The sequence below is a fragment of the Falco punctatus genome (genome assembly GCF_963210335.1).
Source record: "Falco punctatus genome assembly, chromosome: 9".
Lineage (NCBI taxonomy): Eukaryota > Metazoa > Chordata > Aves > Falconiformes > Falconidae > Falco > Falco punctatus.
The window spans coordinates 1,927,261-1,950,071 of NC_137589.1; the positions used below are offsets into that span (position 1 = coordinate 1,927,261).

At 42.9% G+C, this 22,811-nt stretch overlaps 2 protein-coding genes across 6 annotated transcripts in view; one reads left to right on the forward strand and one right to left on the reverse strand.

The window, feature by feature from the left end:
• The window catches only part of EBF3 (EBF transcription factor 3), a 143,940-nt gene extending 123,117 nt beyond the window's left edge, over positions 1 to 20,823 (forward strand). For all 5 annotated transcript variants that reach the window (XM_080403429.1, XM_080403438.1, XM_080403430.1 and 2 more), the window contains one exon: positions 595 to 20,823. In XM_080403429.1, coding sequence (XP_080259555.1) covers positions 595 to 656 — 62 coding nt within the window. In that variant the 3' untranslated portion in view covers positions 657 to 20,823. The remainder of the gene's footprint in view (positions 1 to 594) is intronic.
• The window catches only part of LOC308070074 (uncharacterized protein), a 36,054-nt gene that overhangs the window by 3,013 nt on the left and 10,230 nt on the right, over positions 1 to 22,811 (reverse strand). Inside the window, exons 3-4 of the mRNA XM_080403451.1 lie at positions 13,406 to 13,523; positions 801 to 875 (exon numbers count right to left, since the gene is read on the reverse strand). Of these exons, the coding sequence (XP_080259577.1) occupies positions 801 to 875; positions 13,406 to 13,523 (193 nt within the window). The remainder of the gene's footprint in view (positions 1 to 800; positions 876 to 13,405; positions 13,524 to 22,811) is intronic.

Genomic DNA, 22,811 nt, shown 5'->3' on the forward strand with positions numbered 1-22,811 from the left:
TAAAGTGTTTATTAAAGGGTTTAAAAGAACGATACAGCGTATCACAGCTGATAAATGCCGCACGCATTTCCTTTGTGATAACGAATAAGGCTTAGCTAAGTGGAAAAGCCTGAGAAGTCACTTTGGAACTGAATTGCCTCCGTTATATTTTGTCTAAGTAAGGTTTTGCTCTAAGGAAGAGGTCACGTGTACATGTTAAGAAAGTCTGCAAGTTTCTTCATAAATGCAATCTGTTTGTGTTTTAGATTACTTAGTCAATGCACTCATTGCTTCATTGTCTCCAGACGGAAAGCTTCACTAAATGGTAGATTTTACTGTTAAAGACCCTACAATAAGATTGTTTTATCTGTACATTTTTTCATATATTTAACTGTATAAAAAAATGTTCATTTTACACAATATTTAATTAAAGTATTTCTTGTCTGTGAATTTCATTTTTAGTAATTTTATCTGGTTTGATTATTAAAAAAAGTGACTAAACACAAAACAACAAAATGCAACACTGGGGGTTTCATTTCTAAATGGTAGAATTCTAAGTTTTGTTGGTTAAGAAAAAGCAGTCCTTGACGTGGGCTTTTCGGTGCCCCAGGATAGCCAGCCCAGGCAGCCCCGGGGATGATGAGGAAGGAGACCTCTGCTCTGCAGCCCGGCAATGACTTGTTGCTCAGCCTTGGTGAAAGTATTTAACCAAAACTGTGCTTCAGACACACTTTTTGTAAAGTGAAGGTAACAGTAATTATTTTTTTTTCTTCTTCTATTTTAATTTCATATTGTGAAAGTCTGTAAACAGGAAAACTTACTTTAAACATTAGCACAACCCATACTTTCCATGCAACGGTTTGACAGCAAAGGTTGACGTACTCATCTTCTACATGCTGATAAAGAAGCAAATGTTTTTGCTAATTATAATACTGAACACAAATATTTCATCTCTGGACTCTAGTATGTACGATATACATAGAATGTACTTGAAATACAGATATACCGAGGTAAACGTGACTCATCCTGCTAATCGGAGGGTGTTCTTGTGGGAGACAGTTCCAGCCTGAAGTAGAGGTGTGAGTTCCCTGCCCCAAATGCCAAGCGTGTGCCTGCCTCATTGTGCGTGACCACGGCCACCAGCAAAAGGGTATTTGTACAGGAGTATGGGTCCGGCTGCATGCACAGCAGGCTGAGCAACTCAAGTGCCTACGCAGGTAAAGCGGGGGAGTTTGTTATGTGAGTTTTATCCTGTCATTAATCAGAGGGCTGCTGACAACTTTGAGAGGGCACTGAGAAACTCTGAGCTCCAATGTATGTACTTGTGTATGCCTATATACTGCCAAACGACATGCCGTGTGCCTGAGTCTCTCCTTCATCACCCCGTGTTCCAGCCGTTAAGTGATGGAGTGTGACGAGAAGGTGCAGCTTACTGTAGTCACAATGTACAAAGAAGGAAAACTGGGATATTTAACTACGTTTCCTTTATTCTCCGATATTTCCATAGTTTTCATGTTTGATGAAAACAGTTGTTAAAAATACAGAGCACTTTGGATTATTATTATTATTATTATTATTATGCATTGAAAATTGTTCCACTTTGAGTATGTATCCGTGTATGATGTTTAAACGGTGGCATAATCAGATGCATCCCACTAAAAAATAAGACGGTTTATAGGGATGAAAGTCTCCATGATGCCTACTGGCACTTTTCCTTTTAGGTTTATTTCAAAGGTTTGAATAATGAGCATCTAAATGGTTCGTCTAACTTTCAATGCAAAGAAAATACAAAAGAAGAAAACCCATACATTTTTTGCTAGAAATGACAAGTCCTAGAGCAATCCACCACCTACAACATGTCCCTATCTGTAACTTGGTAATAGCCCTGGTGAGAAAATATGTCGTGTCAGCCTATAGTGAGTTTAGACATAGGAAGATGATAAAAATTCCTTAATCAAAATGAAGGAATAGAGTCTCTAAAAGTATATGCCAATTATTGCAGAGCAGCTTTTAAAAGTCTTTCAAGCTTTTAAAGATTATTCAAAGCACTTGAAATAGGCTTCAATCTAATGCCTCATTTCATTGCATTAAACAGCCTAGTTAATAAAGAATCAATATATTCAAAGGGCAAGGTTATCTTTTGTCTATAAGGGGTGGTGTCATTCTGAACCTTTTATAGTTCAAATGCTGAAAAAGACCTCATGAAATCCATACTCATCAAGTGGGTCAACTAGAGCAATAAAGAGGCCTCTGAAAGAATGGCTGCACTCCTTTAAAACAACTATGTCTTATCTCCCCACATAGTGCTCACCAGGCTCCACCAGAAAATGTCAATTTCTCATCAAGACAAGAGGCCCAATGATAATTTTTTTCTAGAGAATACACACAATTAGGAGAATGCAGAAAGGCCCCATCAGTGATTTGTAGCTTATTATGTCACCAGCAAGCTGCACTCCGCCGCTAAGCAGATAATAAGGGCTGTTGATAACTAAAGTGTCAATACGCCAAAGAATGATTTTTGAATGTGAGCCCTTGTGCTTTTTTTCCCCTCCTCGTTCAGATCGCAGGGCTGATAACAGTGCATCTGCCAACCGACACCACCCGTTGGACCTCACAATTAATGCCGTGAATAAATAGCACAAAAGAGTTTAGATTCTTTATACTCTTTGAGACAATTCCCTGTTTTACCCTTCAAGGAGTTCTTTTATGTTCGAATAAGGTTGCTTTTAATGAAATTTAAACTCATCAGAGGAAATCAAAACCCTCAAATCAGATTACAAATTGATTTTTTTTGGTCACTTGTCATTATACAATGTACTGCCGTAAGTTTTACAGGAAAAGGAAGAGAAAGCACCCAGTCTGGAGTCAGAGTATGCAAACAGTCTCTACAAAAGCATACAAAGGAGGAATGTTCCTAAAGTCCCACAAGTAATAAAAACTTTTTAAAAGTTGGTGTGTATCATTTAAAAAGCGATCATTATCTTTAGTCAGATACTTCATAAAATACTACAGTTTTAAATAAAATGAGCTGTACTGGAACTTTAAACTGTGTGCATTAAATAATTAAACCCAAGCTATCTCTTTTACCTCATCCAGAATGCTGAATTTCATTGTTATGTATAAGAAAACAAATATTATTTCTAAGGTCAGAATTAACCAATGGAGGGTTTGAGACCTCCTGGCCTGGTACCCCATTTCAGCTGGTGACATTGCTAGTCCAGTTTGGCCAGCTGAAATGCGATGCTAGCGATGGAAGCTATATAGTCGTAATTTTTTGATTTCTTACACATCCAGATAAAGTAACTGTTCTACTGTAATGGTTTTGTTTCCTCTTTATCAACTTAGTCCTAGTACTGAAAGGTCATCGTGAAAAAAAGGGTGCAGTGAATTGGTCACAAAATGGTATATTTTTGGTGCCCACAAAGTTTTTAGAGGATTTTGGTTGTTATGTGACTTTTTTTTGCATTTACCTTGAGATACTTTAAAACATTTGAGAAACAACTTTATAGCAGAGGCAGCAGCTGCCTTCAGAACAGACCAAGGCGGGGTGGTGAGGGTGCAAGGAAATTATCTGAAACCTACTCTGCTCCAACCAGACACAACCCACAGGTTGTTTACTGTGTCAAATCTAAAAAGGAAAAATTCAACCAAAAAAGGGAAACTGAGGCTGGAATTCGTCTGGGTAAAGCAACCAACAAATTTTAAAGTTGTCCTGTGTTCACGATGAAATGTAGGATGAAGACACCAAGGGGAAGTCGGAGAGGAGAAAGGAAGAAGATATGAAAAACAAACTGTATGATGAAACCCAATAAAGTTGTATGTAATGACCTCTTTCCTTGTGCTGTGGAGTTCTTGTGCGTGATGCTGCACCCACGATGCAGGACACAGGAGCCGGGGACAACCTGCTGCAGCTCAGTGCTGCTCTCCCGGGCAGTTTTAGTTCTGGCCACCACAGCTCAGACCCACAGGTCAGTCCTCAGCAGGTGAAGGACAGCACCGGGATGGGGAGTGACCCCCCCGAAGCCAGCCTCAGTGCCTCCGGCCAGCGACGTGAGAGGTGCTGGATGACCACCAAGGTTTGCAAGGGGGGTCCCTGTGTACTGGTTCTGCTGCAGTCACCACCTTCATCCATACTACAGCTCTAGTCCCAAGGTTACACACACACGCACAATAATAATAATAATAAAAAAAAAAGAAGAAAAGAAAAAGAAGCAATTGCTGTGGACTTAGCTTCACAGACACAAAACTACTTTGAAACTGTAATGAGTAGAAATAATAATAATAAACAAACAACCTCTAAAAACCATCTCACAAGGCTATTTGGGCAGACACTGTGTAGTGAGAAGAAAAAAGGAAAATAAAAAGGCAGGAGCCAAGCCGTAGAACGTAAATTCATTGCATGGTGCTTCTTCACCTTTCTGGTTTATCAGTGGGTCTCATTTTAGAGCAAATCATGAATCCAACAAGCACTGTAGTATCCGAAGTATCTCTAAAAGAACTTCCAAGGTTTCTACCCAACTACCCCCTCACTTACTCCATCCCTTAAAACACACCCTGGACAAATTAACAAAGGCCAAGCAGTGGGTAGGGACCAGCCAGAGGCTCTGATGGACCAAGGGGTGAAGCTTGGGCGAGGGCCATCGACTGCAGCCACCACACAATCATCTGAGCCGTGTCACTCTCCAGGTTAAAGCCAGAAAAGGTGGGCACAGGAGCAGTAGGGGCCCAAAGCAAAGTGACTTCATAGATTTAGACACTTATTTAAACAAATAAATTCCCTATGTGAGGAAAACACTGAGCATAACTTAATTTGGAAAAAAAGTTTCCAAAATTTACCTAGCATGTAGCATGGCATAAAATGGAAACAGCAGTTGGGTACCTCATCAGAGAAATGTTAGAACAAGACCGTGGGGACACAGCGTGTTCACATCGTTCCTGTGCTACACAAGTAGAGCAGCTTTGCATGGGCTCGGGGTTTCTTTTCTTCATGGAAATCAGTGAAACAGAAATCATAGGCATTTTGTAAAATAAATAATTCCTAGTTACCACCTTTCTTTCCTAGTTACCACCTTTCTTTCCCAGTTTTAAGGAAGCCAGTGAGGTATCAACCCAAAACAGAACCCAGAAGGTCCATACAGCCAATGTCCTGCTGCTGCTGAGGAGGACGAGGAACTCGGTAGTGGAAGATCTGCAATAAAACCTGTGTCCTCCTATGCTGAAGATCTTGAAGACAAGCAACTAGATACAAAAACCATTGATTAAATCACCTGAGAGGAACAGGAAAGGAAGAAAGTCTGCAGAGAAGGGTAAAACAGGGTTACCAGGAGAATTGGGTGTTAGGGCACAGACACAAAGTTTGTTCTACATCAGAAAAAAGAACGGGGTGGAAGAAGCGTGGTGGGGTTGTGCTGAGTGCTGTCTGCAAGGAGGCCACAGCAGCTCCTTCTCGCCGCAGCACCATCGTTTGTCTCAACACTTTCCCGTTACACAACTCGTCACTTCTCAGCCACATCATGACAGTAGGAGTGGGAAGTGCTTGCAGAAGCAATAGAATTCAGTCTTTGTTATTGTATGAGGGGAGAGGAAAACAGAAGAAACTTACTATTGACCTTTTTAGAAGTTAGATTGACTGACAAAATCTTCATAAAATAGTCTAATAAGAGAAGGTTGCCAGATAAAAATGGTTTTGGTTTTCTTGCAAGGACAGAGGTCTTCAACCATTGATAAGCATCTGTGTTTCTCATTCAGTTCTGCTTTATTTTCAGTCCACAGTGCCATGGTCACATGACTTGGGGACCAGGTACTTGTATTGGTGCTTTTGCCACCTTGCATCCCAAATAAGGCTGAGCTGCCGAAAGGCTGTGCTGCTGCCTGGGTCCCGTTTCGTGGGATGGTTCCTGTTGGCTTTATGCCTCTGTTGAGTGAGAAATCAAGGCCATTGCCATGCTTCATCTACAAGCAAGAGCTACTGGTCTCTTCTGCAGGAGAAAGGGGATAGATCCCAGGCAGGACAGAGAGGATGCTATGGAGAGACACGCTTCACCCTCCTTCTGCGCTGTATTTGTTTCTGCCAACCCCTACGCTGCGGATTGTGGTGGGCATCATGCATGGACAGTACAGATGGGAGATGCCTCAAGAAGCTGCTGTGCAGGAGCCTTTTTCAGAAAGTCCTACTATTTATCAAAAAATAAAAAGAAAAAAAGTTGGTTTTTATGGGAAAAGTACTCAGGCCTTTTAGTTTTCAGCTCTAACCCAGTATTTACTGGCTCAAGCCTGCTGAAGACTCGCTGTTCTACAGAGGTCTAAGCCAAGCCCTCCTCGCCCACATCAGTCCCTGCTCCAGAGCTGCGCATCCCCAGCCAAGGACTTGCCAGGATGCTTCAGCAGCTCAGCCCTGAGGAGGGACCTATCCTGGGCACAGGGAAAATAAAGACTGAGAGCAGCATCTGTAACAGACAATGGTGTCCTAAAAAACCTTCTTTATGGCGTTACACATAAAACTGTCCAAAATGCTCTGCTTTTGATAATTGTAAAATGCCATGACCAAGAAACTGGGTTGGCTCAAAAAAGTAATAAATGTATATAATAATTACTGATGTAAATGCAGAAATCTGCAATAAACCACTTTAAATATTTTTATTTTTATTTTTATTTATTAATTTGCCCGGCAAGCAGTTAACGGAAACAAATAATCTTCTCATGCTCTCCAGGTGCTGCCCCCAGATATTACAGAAATAACCTGTGGGAGTGTTATAAGGAGGACAGTTTTTTCTCCCAAGCAGCATGATGGGAAGGGAGCTACCCTTTCAATGGCCTCATCTTCCACCAGTTGATACAGAAGATGATGGGCTTTCAGGCCAGTTTACCAGATCTGGCAAAGCAAGAGCAAGGACTCGGCAGTTTCTTGCTGTAGGGATGCCACATTTTGGGTCACAGATAAGAAAATAAAGATTTTTGGTTTGTTTCTGTGCTGAAATTTTCCTTTCTTAATGGAAGCTGACATAAATAATTCTGCTTTGTGTGAACTGCCTGTACTTTGCTCTCCTATAGTAAGTTCAAATACAAGCGACGGCAGAAAGAGTAGGTTTAGATGCTAAAATAAACATTTCAGCAGACACAACTGGGTGTCATCCAGGTCAAATTTACATTGTTTTCTATCATTGCTTTCAATTTTCCCTTTACCTTATCAAAAAAATACCTTGTCCTACATTCTTCTGACATAATGATCAAAAGAGAAAGCCTATTCATTGTCAGACCCTAATGGCTATTCTGCCCCACATTTTTAATGTGAAGATTAAATATTTATGAATTGCAGGTCTATAATACCCCCTAATCGGGAAAGCTTTGCTGCTGGTGAGACAGGAGAAAGTCATGGTGGTGGGCTGAGACAGGGGGATGCCGGTGGGGACTGACATCTGCAGGTATGGACCACTGTGCACATGGCTGTCTTGTGACCCTCTGACTTCGTACCGTAATGAATAAAATCGATAAAAGACACTAACTGCAAAAACAAGGTAGTTCTGGGATATGCTTGCACTCATTAATGATCCCATCGCAGTGCTGGTGGCTGTCACCAAAGGCCCATTAGAGGTGAGCATGGTTTGGCCAGGGTGCATGGACCTACCATGGGCTGAGGTTGGCATCTCACCCCTGAATTGGATCAGCACGGAGGGGTGCCATTGGAAGGAGACCAAGGTCATTTATAACTTAAATAGTTCAGATTAAATGCAAAACAGTCTTAGGCAGAAGATACTTTCTGAGAGCATTTTGAAGTGGTTCAGATGACCGAGCTGGCAGAAGCCACCAGCTCAGCACTTGGACTCAGACTTTGTTGCAATGATAAACTTGGTGACAGCGATTAAAGCAATGCCAGAGAAATGGTTTTTCTTTTTTTTTCCTTTTTTTTTTTTTTCCTCTCCATTTCAATGCATTTAGCTGGTTCAGGTCAATGACTAATTCGTTCAAAACTGAAAACATGATTGGGAGTTGGAAGAGCAGAAAATGTGTATTCCTCTCCCTATCTATGAATAAAAAAATAGATTTGAAAGGATAAGATCTGCTGGATTTTAGTATCTTGAAGGACATGATGATCAGAAACAATCTATTCCATTTTTTGACTATAGATAATAATATATTTATATATTAACTTTATTAATGTAATTCATTTGCTTCAGGTGCAGAACATGTATAGAGAAATATGCTCTTCCCGTTTGCATCCAGCACTATTTTGGTAGGTCTCTTTAGCCGATAAAATTAATGCAGTTCCCACCACAGTATTACTGAACTCCTATTTCCATCCAAAAAGAACTTGACAACTCACACAATAAAAAAGAAATGCAACATTCAGCATTTTCATCTGTATAGAGATATGAAACACATAATCAGATTATGAAATATAATTGCATACATGAACGTAAATAGATTAAATAACGCTGGGTAGCTCCCTGATTAGCCAAAGGAAGTGCATATTCAGTAAAACCCTCAGATCTGAACAATAATGGTTAAGATTTTTTTGATAATGAGAATAATTTCTCCTTAGGAGAATGAGTAAACATTCTAAGGAGGGGGGGGGGGGGAGGGGAAAGATCAGATAGCACATTTTCCCATATTTTTAGTGAAAATCATACTTGAAAGCCATCCTGAAAGGGTTTTAGATTGAATTTACTTCAAATTTTGAGGGAAACAATGTTGTCGTTTTCTCCCCCCCAAAAACTTTTGCCCTCCTAGTAAAGTTTTGGGTTCCTTTTTTCCCCCTTTTTTTCTTTTTTCCTTTTTTTTTTCTTCCTTGCCGTCCCCCCGAAGTGAGGTTTTGGGCTGGGAGCCCTGGGAGCAGGGCTAGTGAGCGGCCCAACGCTGGGGGAGCGAAGGGAGAAGGAAACTGCCAATCTGAATGCATTCAGAAATCAAGCTGTCCTACCAGCCTCAGCCTTTTGACTTTTCCTCTCCTTTCACAGAAACCCACCCTTCTTTTTCCTTCACTTGACCCATATCTTCCTTAATTGGGATTTAGCAATTACACTCCTTACACTAGTTATTAAAAACATTTTGCATATGTCTGCTTTCCCAGAAGACCCTTCCTGCTGCTTCACCCTGTCACTGGCTCCGTTGTTTGATCTGGCAGTGAATACGGAAACAATAAAATTTGGGATCAATACAGCCATCTTCTGCAGTTCATCTGAGGAGGAGCCAGGCCTCCTCCAAAGTTGCTGCAGGAAAAGCAGTGATGGCCAGCTTTGTCCTGCCGTAGGGGTACCTCTTTCCGTAACACTTCGCCAGTACCAGGTGACATAAAGGAGATGCAATATCATCCTTTACTATACATACACATGTGCAAGCATCTGTGTGCTGCAACCTGCAGTAACTTATCTAATGCTGCTTTTTTTTCCCCCACTCTTAGTTCAATCCTTAAAAAAAAAAATCCAACTTTTTGGTGGTCAGCTTGCAATAAACAGAGCACGGCTGCTCGGTGCTGCTGCCAGGATGATTTGGTTTCAGCCTGGGATGGCCAGGTTTTAAAATGACGTTGGCTGATCTCTTGAAATTCTGCTTTTGAGGCTGCATTTTGCTGTCTCACCAAAGCTAACCTGCACCTACAACAGCCTGGCCTTTATTTGCAGCGAAAGGCTGAGCCCGAGCACTCTTCCTTGGCTGATCGCAGGAGCATCTGGAGCATCACGTTGCCGAAGGGTGGCAGATGATGTTTGATGTTTCAAACAAGGCAAAGCCCCCCCACCCTTCACCACCCCCTGCCCACAGCCCCCACTTGGTGGCATGCAGCTCAGCCCGGGCTAGCGCTTGGTGATCTGAAATATGTGAAGTGGGTCATGCAAAGCCACTTTGGATACCACCACAGCAAGGTACGGGCATGGCAATTAGTAAAATCAAGGTGTATTTCCTACATCATGCAGCTGGGGGCATTTTGCAACTCATTTTGCTGGAGAAAACTTGTTATTTAATTGCCTTTGCTGCTGCTGGATCAGATTCAAAATGAGGGGGAATATCAGGTCCTGCCAGATATCTTCAATCATATTACTGCTTTTTTCCCTGAATGGATTCGATGTGCCAGTAAGCAGTGAAGCAGTTAAATATGGACATGTGAATGCCAGCAACGCTGTGATTTCAAAGTTAACACCCCACTAAGATGAATGAGGAAAATGTACGTCTCCCTCGATGTTTCCCTCTGTCCCTGTGGCGAGTTTAAGGGGAAGATAATTCACGATGGTTTGGCCAATTGCTAGAAGTAGGATATCTCCTATTCATTCTGATAAACCAAGAATAACATCTTATGCAGCCTCAAAATAAATAAATAAATAATAATAAAAAAGACTTCTGGAATTCAGAATTACGGGTGAGACGAGGCCAAGCCTTGCAGCAGGGCAAGACACCGGAGCTGGTGGGGGTGGTGGAGATGGGGCACAGGTGGTGCCATCACACCAGCTTTGTCCCCTCCGGAGGGGACAGGACATTTCCAGCCACCGCATCCTCGTGTCCAAGTAAAACTGGGTGGAGAAGGAAAAAAAGATATGTCTAAATGAGTCCAATACTGATTATTAAGTTCCTAAGAGGCAATCTAATTTAGCTATATAAAATCATGAAAGGGAAAGAATTAATTGATACTAATGAGTTATATGAGATAGCATCATAATTAATTCCTAAATAGAAAGAGGACATAGGCTGGAGCGAGGGTGGGGGGAATAGGACTGGCCTATATATCATAATAGATTACAGAGTGTATCTGAAATGAGAAACAAACTGCCAAAGTCAGAGTGGGACGGAGTTATGAAATCTTTTCCAATGCAAATAAAAGCCTTTTCCGCATCGCCTGGACAGTACCAAAAGCTAGGTAGCTCATGTAGCACTTTGTTCCAGGAGCCATCCCCGGACCGCTGGGGACCACGTTGGATGCAAGGGCTTACACCAGGAATGCCCTGGCCCGACCTGTCTATCAGGGAACACAAACAGAAGACACTTTGGTGGTTGCCAAGGTAACTACACAGATTTGATTTGATTTTTTTCCCCCTAAATAACACCGCTGAGTAAATCGGTGCATAATCCCATGGCAACTTTGCGGTGCGTTACCTTATAGCTCCAATATTGCTGCAGTAACTTAGACAAAGAGTTTGGAGTGATACTCCGAGCAAAGCTGCTTTTTTTTTTTCTACCCCATTTTGGATCTACTTACTCCTTTGGTGCATAAATCACGGGTGATCACTCATACACTGGAGGACAAAAATCTTAGATGAATCACAGAAACAACAAATTATACAGGGAAAGGGCATTCATTTTTTTGGAATTGTGTAAAATCACCATCACACATTGATTGCACTTTCACAAATACAAATCAGAGATCTCTGCAGCCTTCCTCCTGAAAACTGACCTTAAAAGTTGTGTTTGTTTTTTTTTCTCCATCTTGAGTTCAGTTTTAAAACAAATTTGGTTGGCAGAAATTAAATTTCAGTTACATTATTGCATGGTAAAGCCCAGGGCATGAACGTTTATCGATGCCGATCACTTTTCTAGAGGGGAAATCATGGATAACTACTTGGGAATTAATAGTTGCATTCACTGAGAGAAGAAAATAGTTAATAGCCAGGGCTCCTGGTTAAAAACATTTCTAAGGGCATTTTATCAAAAGGCAGCTTGACACAAGCTGGTTTGCAGTGAGGCAGGACATGCTGAGCATCTCCTTCTGGAAAGAGGAGAAGCATCGAGCGTTGATGTCCTCCTTACGTGAACCAGCACAATTAATAAATATCTGCACATCACGGGGAAAACATGATCCAGCTTGTGCCTTTGAAGCAGCAGGAATTTTGGGTGGAGTTCCGCAGCAGTGAAGCTGAAATAATTAAATAAGGGGATGGGGAAGTCATAGGGGTATCCCTGAGGCTGGCAGAGAGGACCGCAGAGCTCAGACACTGTTGTGGCCACCCTCACTCCACCCCGCAAAAAACACCGCGCCTGGGCCCAAATACTGCGTTTTCTGGCCATTTGCAATGTCAGTGCTTTAAACGGAGGAAAGGGGTCAGTGCTGGGGGTGGCAGAGGCAGCAGAACCGGCTGGTGGTACAGTTGATGGATGCTTTGGCACATTGGTTTGTGTTCAGTTGGGGTGAACTGGTCATTTTTGTGCTCAGAAGACGTCCCATGTATAATCTTTTCCATATCCAATAGAAGACTCATTCCCACTGAGCAGCCCACACCCTGATAAGTGGCAAAGAAAGATCACTTTGTGGGATTTTTTTATGTTATTGTGAAAAGTCATGGGCTTTGGCATACAGTGAGTATCTCGTGTCAACTTGAGCCCGACACCTTGTGTTACAAGTGTAAACCAAGTAGGGGCAACCAGAAACCAAACCCATTTGATCCTCAGCATCAAGGCCATTCACAGAAATAGTAATTATTCCAGTTCAATGGGAAATAACTGGAATCAAATGATTTTCTGTAGCAGACAGGCCAGCTGGGGAACAAGCAATCTTTTAATAAAATACACTATCTCCTAATGCAGTGTGGGGCTGTATGTACCACAAGGCAGTCAGATGTGAGGCAGGACCACAGAAAGATGGAAAAATAGAGAAGTGTTTTGGCCAACAGTTTCAAACCCCTTCTGCAACCCCCTTCTCTGTAAAAGGCCCTCGTTGTGCTCATTGGCTGGACAATGCCATGCTCAAACATAAAGCAAAAAAAAGGGGGGAAATGGAAAGGAGAAGAAGTTCCTGCACTGGCTACCTCCTTCCCGTTTGTGGGGTCTGGGGCTGCCTCTGCACTCGGGCAGTGCCGTGCCAGCAGCGAGGCGAGGGTGACATCTCCCTCTCTCTCCATTACACGGGAGCTGTTCACGCCGGTATAAAACACACACCGTGCTCTTGCAAGATTCATTGTCCTGAGGTCAGCTGGAACTTATTGTCCTTGTTGCCTCGGAACAAGACAAGTCTGACATCTGTAAGATTTGCTGTTAAATAATCCAAACCAGGAGTGGGACGGAGCCATGCAGAGAAATGGAAACGTTTGGGCACCGCGGTAGAAAATCAGTAATTTAGATACAAGGTGCCAGTGCTCACCAGGCTGGTGCACCCTTAGTTTGCCATTGATGACTTCTCCTAACATTTAACTTCATCCTTTAAATACTGCATACACTGGAAGTTTCAAAATCAGTACTCGCCTGCTAATCTTTCCTTGGTATAAATAAATGAAACATTACATGGAATAATCTTTGGATTTCCAGCTGTCTTTCTTTGGGTTTGCCTCCTGGTTTAGTGCTGCCGCCATTACTTCGCCATCAAAATGCATTCGCAGTGATGTATGTTCCGAACATGACTGAGCTGTAAAACCATTTTTAAAAATTGCACCTTAAATTTGTCAGACATCTAAGGCAGTATGTTAAAAACAATTTGAACAAGAAAAATATTTGGGGATGAAGAAAAGCTTACGTGTTTCACAACCAGAACCAACCCAACAGGCTCCCCTCTGGATCCTGCTTGCAGGTGGAAAAGCCGCTCGGATGCACGCAGAGAGCTGTCCCCGAATGAGCTGCTGATAAATCTAATCCTGAAGGATTGGAAATGAGGTAAAAGAAATTCTGATGAAAATTATGTACATGTACTTTGACAAGCTCATAAACACTGCAGCCATGATAAGTTTTCTTATTTTTTTTTTAAGACCTGACACAACTGTATAAGCCCAAACTCTAATTTTTACAGCCCTGGGTTTGGAGATCTGTCATTGGGAGATATAATGGAAAGAATAATTGCTTGGTGGCTGCACAAACAGGAGATGTGTTGTCAGGCTGCAGTTTGGAGGCTACATCTGGCTTCAGAAATGATTGATGCTGTCTCTGTGTGTGATTTGGGAAACCATTTCCCCCCCGCCCCCCCCCCCCCCCCCGTTAATACAACCGCTATGCTGAACCTTTGTGCCGATGCAGCAATTAAATCATTATTAATGAAAACTTTTTATTTATTCCTTTTGCATCTTGGCGGTGCGGCTAGGCAACATGCAGCCCTCGCGGCGAAGGTAAGCATGTGATTTCAATTTGAAATTAAAAGTCATGTCTGAATAACAGAACAGCATTCTCATTTCCTAATACTCTGCTTTTTACTACTTTGCATTCAACTGTGAAAAGTCTTTTAAAACTCTGAACAGCAGTAAAACTTGAATGAATTTTTGACCCATTATTGCATAGCGGGTGCGCTTTCCAAGTTGGAGAGACTGCCAAGTTCTCCCCACCTAATATTTCCACTTTAATTGTGCCACTTGAGAAATTTACGTGCCTCAAAATATGGCATGAATCTTACGCTTATTGCAGTATCATTAGCAGCAACATTTAAGCAACATCTGTGTGCTATAGAACTAATTGAAGTAGCAGAAGTGGCAGCTGTAAATCCACAGGAAGATGGCAGTTTGCACCCAGCACTGCTGAGTTAGCGGGTAACTGTCAGCCTGTTCCTGCAATCTGCTCTCGAGGACTACGGTACAGGCACACAATGTCCAAAAAAATACAGCGAGTAGGCTAATGATCCTATTAACCACTTTGCTGCACCAATTTGGCTGTTTTTCCAGTTTCCTTGTTGAATTTCATTATATATTTCACCGTTCCAGTAAAAAGTCCAGTATGAGACGTGTTCGCTTTTAAGCTGCTTACTTAAGGGAGTGAAGCTCCTTCGCGGTCGAATTAATGTGCAAATGATTTTTTTTTTCTCTTTTAAATTCTGTATATTTCTCTGTCTTTTCCATTGTTTAATTTTTCTTCATCATATGCGCCTTGGTGAAAAAGAACTTTTATCAACTGTTAATGCTGGTATTTAAAGCAATGACATTTTCTTCCCCGGGATGTAACATTTTCAATAATCAATAAAGCTGGGGGGAGGAGGGAAGGCTGAAGTCTTTTTTAGGTGTGTGGGTTAAAACACATCTTCATCAGAGCTGGGGATGCTGCGCACACGGCCTGCAGCACATCAGCCTGGCACCATCGCTGATTTAACTAATTGGTGATTACAAAAGGAGGAAGGTGTTTAAAGTAGCATGTCCTGGTATTACCACATAATCCAGACACCAGGGCTCAGAGCATCTTGGAGCATCACCACTATTTCCATCTTCATTTGCTTCTTGGGTGGAGAAAAGCAGGTTTAGAAGCCTTACAACCCTCAACTTAACATGGGGAATATAATTAAATGTTAAATGGAAATGCTTTGGCGTGAAGGCAGTGGTTTGTGCAGAGACCTCACGTTAGCACGCGCCATGCTCGGGCTCCATGGACCGCACAGCGCATCCCCTCCCGCCACTGGCTGCCTTGGCCCCGCGCTGGTCCCCGGCCACGGCACAGCCCTCGGGATTTGGGAAGAGGCCGGAGGAAACCCCTCGCCGTGGTCTGTTTGCCAGCGGCCCATATTCATTAGAAACCCAGCACGTCCACGGGGCTGCCATGTGACAGGCTGGGAGCCGCCGGTATTTGTTGTCTTAATGCACAAGTACTCGGGGACTGAACTGATCAGGAAAAAACTGTTCTGAATCTGCTGAACTACACGCTTAGGGTGGCACGGACCCGCGCAATATTGAAAATCAATAGTCACGTGGTGGTTTAAAGGTTAGAGGTCTCCTGAATTAACTTTCTAGTACTAAATTACCAGCCCTTGGGTTTTTTGGCTTATTTATTTATTTATTTATTTATTTATTTATTTATTTATTTCCCATTTTGTAATGACTGGAGAGATGCATTGACTTTAAAGATGCATAGCTTGCACCTAGTTTGTGCTTGGAGTGAAAGGGGAAACCAGCAAAACCTTTTAATATTTGGTGTGACGATTTAAATATGAAGGTGTTTCTCATGAGCAAATTCAGAAGGAATCAGAAGGCATACAGCAATGTCAGATATGGTAACGGAGACGTGAGCGTTATTAGTGGCCTGAAAATGAAAATACAGCTCTAGCCCTTTAACTCACATCTGTACAGTGCCTGTACTTGTACGATGTGTAATATTTAAATTAATGCATGTTCTATTTTTAACAACATTTAGATAATGCAGACTAACAGTATTATTTGCAATATTTATTCATTAGGAGTGAACAAATAATATTGTCACAAATAAACTGAATCTTTAGAGTTGAAGCCTGTGAAGACTTACGTGTTGCTTTTCACCCATGAGCACAGTGCACACCCAAGGACTGCTCCAGAGTGTAGCTACTCACGCATGGAATCTCCTTCATGACTGGTCTTTAGCTCCTCTGCTTGCAGCTACTGCAAAAACCAAATCATTTTTTATTTTGCTGAATGGATTTCTTATTTAAATTTACTCCAGCATTTCCCTTCCCCTTGTTTCCATTTCCCTAGGTACACTGGCAGCTTGAATTTCAACACTGAATAGTTGCAACCTGGGTTAGTCTTCATCAGAACAGCTAATGGAGCAGGGGCCCAGCAGCCCACTGGAGCCCACGCTGTGGCTGTGGGAGCTTTGGGCACTTTGCAAATACCCTGGGGGACAATCTGGTGCATCGACCGTTAACTGTCTTGGCATGAGCCGGCCCTGGTGGGGCAATTAGGTGCAGTGTCGGGCAGCTGCAGGTGGTGGCAGTGACCTGGGGCTCCCCGGGATGCTTCACACCCTCCTCACCAGGGGAACGTCCCAATGGGCAGGGGCAGCCTCGAGCTTTGGCCACAGAATCGCAGCATGGTGGGGGCTGGAGGGGCCCTCTGGAGCCCACCCCGTCCCACCCCCTGCTAGAGCAGGGTCCCCCAGAGCAGGCTGCACAGAGCCGCGTCCAGGCGGGTTGGGGTGTCTGCAGAGCAGGAGAACCCCACAGCCTCTCCGGGCAGCTGTGCCCGTGCTCACCCTCACAGCGCACAAGTTCTGCCCCACGCTCAGATGGAAGCCCCTGTGCTGCAGCCTGTGCCCGATGCCCCTTGTCCTGTCGCTGGGCACCGCCGAGAAGAGCCTGGACCCGTCCTCCTGGCACTCGCCCTTAAGATCTTTGTAGGCACTGGTGAGATGCCCTCTCCCTCTCCCTCTTCTCCAGGCTGAAGAGGCCCAGCTTTGTGGTCCCCTTTGTGCCAGATGTCCATCCTGGGTGACTGCCTTGATGGAAAATCTGAAGCAGCCACCAAGGATTTGAAGTAGCAGGTTAAAGAGATGTGGGCAGAGAAATAAAAAAACCCTTCCAGGAATTTTAGACACTGCTAAAGCTTTTCCTTTCTGGGTCACAGACACTTCTCCAAAGCATTATTTCCAGAAATACTCAGCTGTTTTAAGATTTATTGATTGTGTGCAGCCTAGATTTGATTTTCTCTTCTCACAGAGTAACTGTACACGCTTGCACCATCCCAGCCAGGACCGGGTAGCCAGGCACTGGTCTGCCGTGTTTCCCCAGCTGGGTGCTGGAGTTGGGCTGGGATCGTGGGCTGCAGGACAGGGTCTGTGCCATGGCCAGAGTGGTTTGGTTTGCCAGGTGGGATCCTGCATGGCCATGGGTCACCCGCAGAGCTGGAAACAGAACAGGGCGAGCGGCGGCACGTGCACAAGGACACGCGTTGTTGGACATACTGACGTGTGACACCCAGTGCCCACTTCTCAGAAGTGTCCGTGTGCACTTAACATCATCACCTGAACGTACGCAGAAATAATGTCCAAAGTATGAGAAAAAAGATCTGAGATAACCACTCAGGCCTAATTACTGAACGAAATGAAGCACCTCTAAAAAAACCTCCAAACTACACATTGTAATATTTTGCCAGACAAACACAAAGTCTCTCATTTTAAAAATAAATTGTGTACTTAACCTTTTCATTTCTGGCATTTCCAGACTGTCTGCTAATCAGCGTCAGACCCATCCCTGGCATCAGCACGTCTGACTTCTGTTTATTTTCAGGTGCCTTCCACCTTTGACTCGAGGATGAAGGCTGCAAACACACCACAGGTATGCTCCAGAAACTTTAACCTGGGACATACATCGCATTTTGATAAACAAACTCACAGAAGGAATAAGACCAAGGTGTAACCAACAAAATAAAAGCCGGCTGCTAAGTGCCTGCTTGGATGCTGTCTCAGGCAGTACTTAAGCACGTACAGAATTTTAGCCGTATGAAGAGCTCTACTCACTTAATAAGGGATTCATGTACCCACAAATTCACACATAAATGGGGTTATATCAAGGTATAAAACCAGAAAAATCTTCCTCTGTTCATCCGTCACCTCTGCTACCATAAACTTCGGGTTAGACAGCATGTATGTCATATTACAGACATAATACAGATAAAAGTTTCTAGCAGAGTTTTTCCTCAATTACTGTGTTTATATAAACTCACAGATTACAGACGTGTTGCATGGGCACAGGAAGAGCTGGCACTGTTACGGGTGATTTTTTGTGCAAAAAAGAGCTAGAGTTTTAAAAACATGATTTTAAAGCATAGCTTGAACTAACATTTTCTGGTTTGTACATGCATAAAATAATCCTATAGAAATGTTAAGAATTTTTTTTTATAACCGTCATTCTTAACTTGTGCACAATTATCTTAATGTTTATTTCTATCAGCAATCTTATTAATTCCTATACTACTTCTGGACCATGCTTGCACTACAGAAATAATTTTAATTGAACATTTATTAAAATAAATGCTTGGTCAGGATATACCCACTCCATCTGGCTGCACTGGACAGGCATTATTTCCTGGATGTATCTGCTTTATACAACGTCTTCTCCCACAGCTCTCACTGACTACCAGAGATGATGATTAGATTGTTGTGGATTTTGCTCAGCAGCGTTTTCTGCCACAGCCCTTTCTGTCTCGGGGACATTAGCTTACATGCACACTCTCCGCAGGACTCTTCCTCTTCTGCTGCACAGAATAGGGTTTATTCTGGAAGAACATCGTTAACCACCAATCTGACAAAAGGCAGAGATCTTCTATAAATAACCCACCCTCAAAGCTGGATGGGCTGTACTTTTTTTTTTTTTTTTAATTTTTATTTATTTGGTGCATATACATGCTCATAGTTATGGAGATAAGTTTTGATAAGAAATAAAATATGAATTGGGTTCCCAGTGTTAAATTTCCACCCTTGAAAATAAAATAAGACAAGCTTTCCCCTTCCTCCCTCCCCACAGCAGTCACCTGCTGACAAACAGATTCTGGGCACTATAAAGCCCTTTTTTAGCACACTTACGCACTTAGCAGCCAAACATTATTTTTATTGCTGGCATCACGAACAAACACACACAAAAAAAGGAGACATGCAGAATTAAAAAAACAGCAGCATTGTGCAGTTAATCCTCTATTCACCGTTGTATCAAAGCACTTTTTTGTTACTTTTACTGTGATTCATCTTAATGAAAGCCACTATTTTTACAGCATATCTCCTTCAACCCAAACCCAGTACACACGCTTCTCTCCTTGGCCAGACCATGGGAGATTTAAAGCTGTTACTTCTCACAACAGGCAAAGTGGTGCTTTCTGAAACTTCACAAGGCAGCTTAATATTCACTAAACAGGTTGGGTTTTATTTATTTCTCATCAAAAGCCTATATGGTCTCTATAATAGTAATTGCAAACACTGCCTCCCCCCCAACTTTTTAAATTGCTGTGCTCAAGTAATTTTTCACTCTTTGACAGCCTTGAGCACATAATTCATTAGTATTTTTGGGGGAGGTTTTTATGGTTTTTAGCATTTCTTCTCTGTAAAAGTGCCTTGAGACACCCAGGATCTCCCTGCAGTGTTGTGCAAAGCCTACAAACGCTTGTGCAAGGTGCACTGATCACCCAGTATGTTGCAGCTCCAGCAGCACTGGGACCGGTGGGCATTGCACGAGATGGGGGCTTTCCTGTTCCTGAGTATGGCACATCTCCTCTCGCAGGAATACGAAATCTCAACAATTTCCAGAGGCCTCTCACATCAAGAATCTGAAGTGCTTGTGGCCTTTGTCATGATATTCAAAGCAGGTCCACCGCAGGGAATTAAGCAATCAGATCATTTTCTCATGTTGTTTTCTGTTCTTAGGGTTGCCTGTACTGACATGACCCTTCCGTAGGTGTGAAGAAATATTTAGTGTCATTTGAGTCAGCTCAACAGCACTAAGCCAGCTATCAAGTCCCAGATACAGCTCAGCATCCATGGTGTCATGGAACCGCTTTCAAACAAACATATAGAAACTATTTGGGGATTCCAGATAATGGTATAGAATAAATAAAGATTACACATGTTTTTGCTTCAGAAGTACCCTGACTTACTATGAAGCAGTGCCCCAGGAAGGCAGCTCTGCAGTTTCCTTTCTTAAGGATAGAACAGCAAAATTTTAGCAAGTTTTGGTTTGGGACATATCCAATCCCCACCTTTGCTTTAGTGGCAATTTCCACAGTCTTGGTCAGACCTTTTCTCAGTAGATGGATGTGTCTTCCAAAATGAACATAAACACAACAGCGGTCTGTAAATGAGGCTGTATTTCTTTGCAGGTGGAAAACCATAAAGTCATATTCAAAAGGAATTTATTGAAGGCTTCAACCACAGCCAACTGATACCAGAACTTACAGCGCAGTGTAATGACACGACACCTCTGAAGACTGAAGAAGCTTTCATGAGCTTTTAAAGCTTTGTAGATGATTGGGCTGTTGTTGCAGGTCCAAAAGCAGAAATGAAAACTGAGTAGCAAAGCACCTGATCTAAACCCCAGAGGTCACAGTCCCCTGTGGACACTTCCCATTGCTTTCAAACACTTAGCTTAAACCCAAAGGGAACCACGTGCAGGAGGTGAATCAGATAAAGGAAATGTTGGGATGGTAGGGGATGTGGAGGGAGATGTGAAATTAGTCTTACAGAAAAAATGGTGGTGGTGAATACCTAGCATAGACTTCATCCACACTCAGGGACCAACAGGGACCAGAATTAACTTCCAGAAACTTGAAAGCAGGATCAAAGCATAAGCTTGGAGTAGTCTGATATTCCAGGATACCAGTATACCCTAACAACTGACCCCTGAGCATGTTGGTTATACATCATTTTGCAGAGCATCTGAGATGCAATATTCTATGAAAATTTTATTTGGAAATGACGGACTAATTTTAATTTAACAGAATATCTTCATTCACGGATGGTGCATGGTGCCGAATCAAAAAACAGTCCATGTATTTGGTCTATTGACTTCCGTTGTCATGCGGTGAAGACTATGACTCACAAACAGCACACACTGTATTTTTTCTTCTTCTGAAAGTTTTTCTGCAAAATATAGTGAGAGTTGCTCCCTGTCCAAGGAGGTAATGAATTCACTATAAAACCCTGACATTAGTTATTCTTCTGACTGCGATAGCAATAGTGAGGCCCTGTTCTCCAAGAAGTGTAGGTAAACATGACTTTATAATTATATTTTCCTTAGTAACTGATTGATGAATTTCCTGGTTATCAAGTTAAAAAAAAATGGGGTTTGAGTGAAGATGACCGTAAGCCAGGCTGAGATCCAGATGCAGATAGATTTCGAGCTTGCTGACGTTCAGATCCATCACTGGGGCTCTGGGCCATTGCTAGTTTTAGTTCACCAGGCACGAAGGATCCATGTCCTTGCCCAGCTTCTCTGCGGAAGACATGGGGTAGAACAAGAGGGCCCATAGCCTGACCCCAACCACATCCCAGTCTCTCCCAGTTCCATGGTGCTGTGCCAACCTGACCACTGGATGGGTCCTGGGACCCTCTTCTGAAAGATGCCACCATGGCACACGAAGGACCTACCTTGAGACTTGTTGCTTTGGTCATCAGTTGCAGCTGACCGACGGAGATTTGTCCAGGAGCATGGAAGGTACAGGCAGGTAATCCACCATCACACGCTTTGGCTCCTCCACCAAATGCGGAAGCCAAAGCCAGTTTGGTGACATTTGTTGCAGAGTGCAACAAACCAAAGGGGTTTTATGGTTGACCATGTAATACAAAAGTAAAGCTGTGCAAAAATTACATGCAATTTCAGCCTGTATACGGCAAACACCTCAAATTACAAAATCTGCTGGTTTGTTTTATGAACAGAGAAGGCTTCCTGCTTAAAAGGCTAGACAGAAATTTAAAAGGTAACTTGCACAGTCAAGTTGTGGGGAAAAAAAAATAAATCCAAGAGGCATCTCTGAGGAGAGGAGGGTGCACAGCGATGTGACCATCAGGCACTCATGTGTCAAGAACAGATGATCTGCCCATCATAATTAAAGAAAGAAGCTTAAAACAAATCTCAAGGAACCAGGAGGTGCCAGGAAAACTTCAGTGGAGCAGTAGCTTTTCTCTCAGACAAAGGGAAACGAAGAGAAAAGGACTCAGTAAGAGGAGGTTCACAGCAGGGACAGCTATCCTGAGCTGACAAAACTTCCTGGGCTCTGTGCTCGACCTGTGATTAATCGCACAGACACGCAAAGCACCGGCTGCGACCAGGAGCCATCCTCCTAATGCATGTCACAAACTTCATAATTCCACTTGGAACGAGACAACAGCAAGTTAAATTCCTGGATCACTGTCACTGTGTCACTTACAGAAGAAGTTGCACCGGGGAACAGTTGGCTATTGGAGTAATTTGAATGGAAATGTCAGTTTTCACAACCTATGATTTGAGGTGAGTGCCCTGCTATTATACAGCAGCTCTGTCAAGCAGCCGGGGCTGAGTGCATGCTGCTACATCCTCTCGGCAAATGCATCCTTGTCCCTGCTCCCACCCCAGCCTCCTCCCACAACCCAATGCTGCCAAAAAATTAACATTCCCTTCTCTGCAACACTTTTCATGACCCCAGCGAAGAACAGCTCGTGTGGACGAACATTCACTGTGGCTTCCCATGTCCTGGTGTGATGTTAATTCTGATTTTGTATTCTGTTCAAAGGTTTGTGCTTCA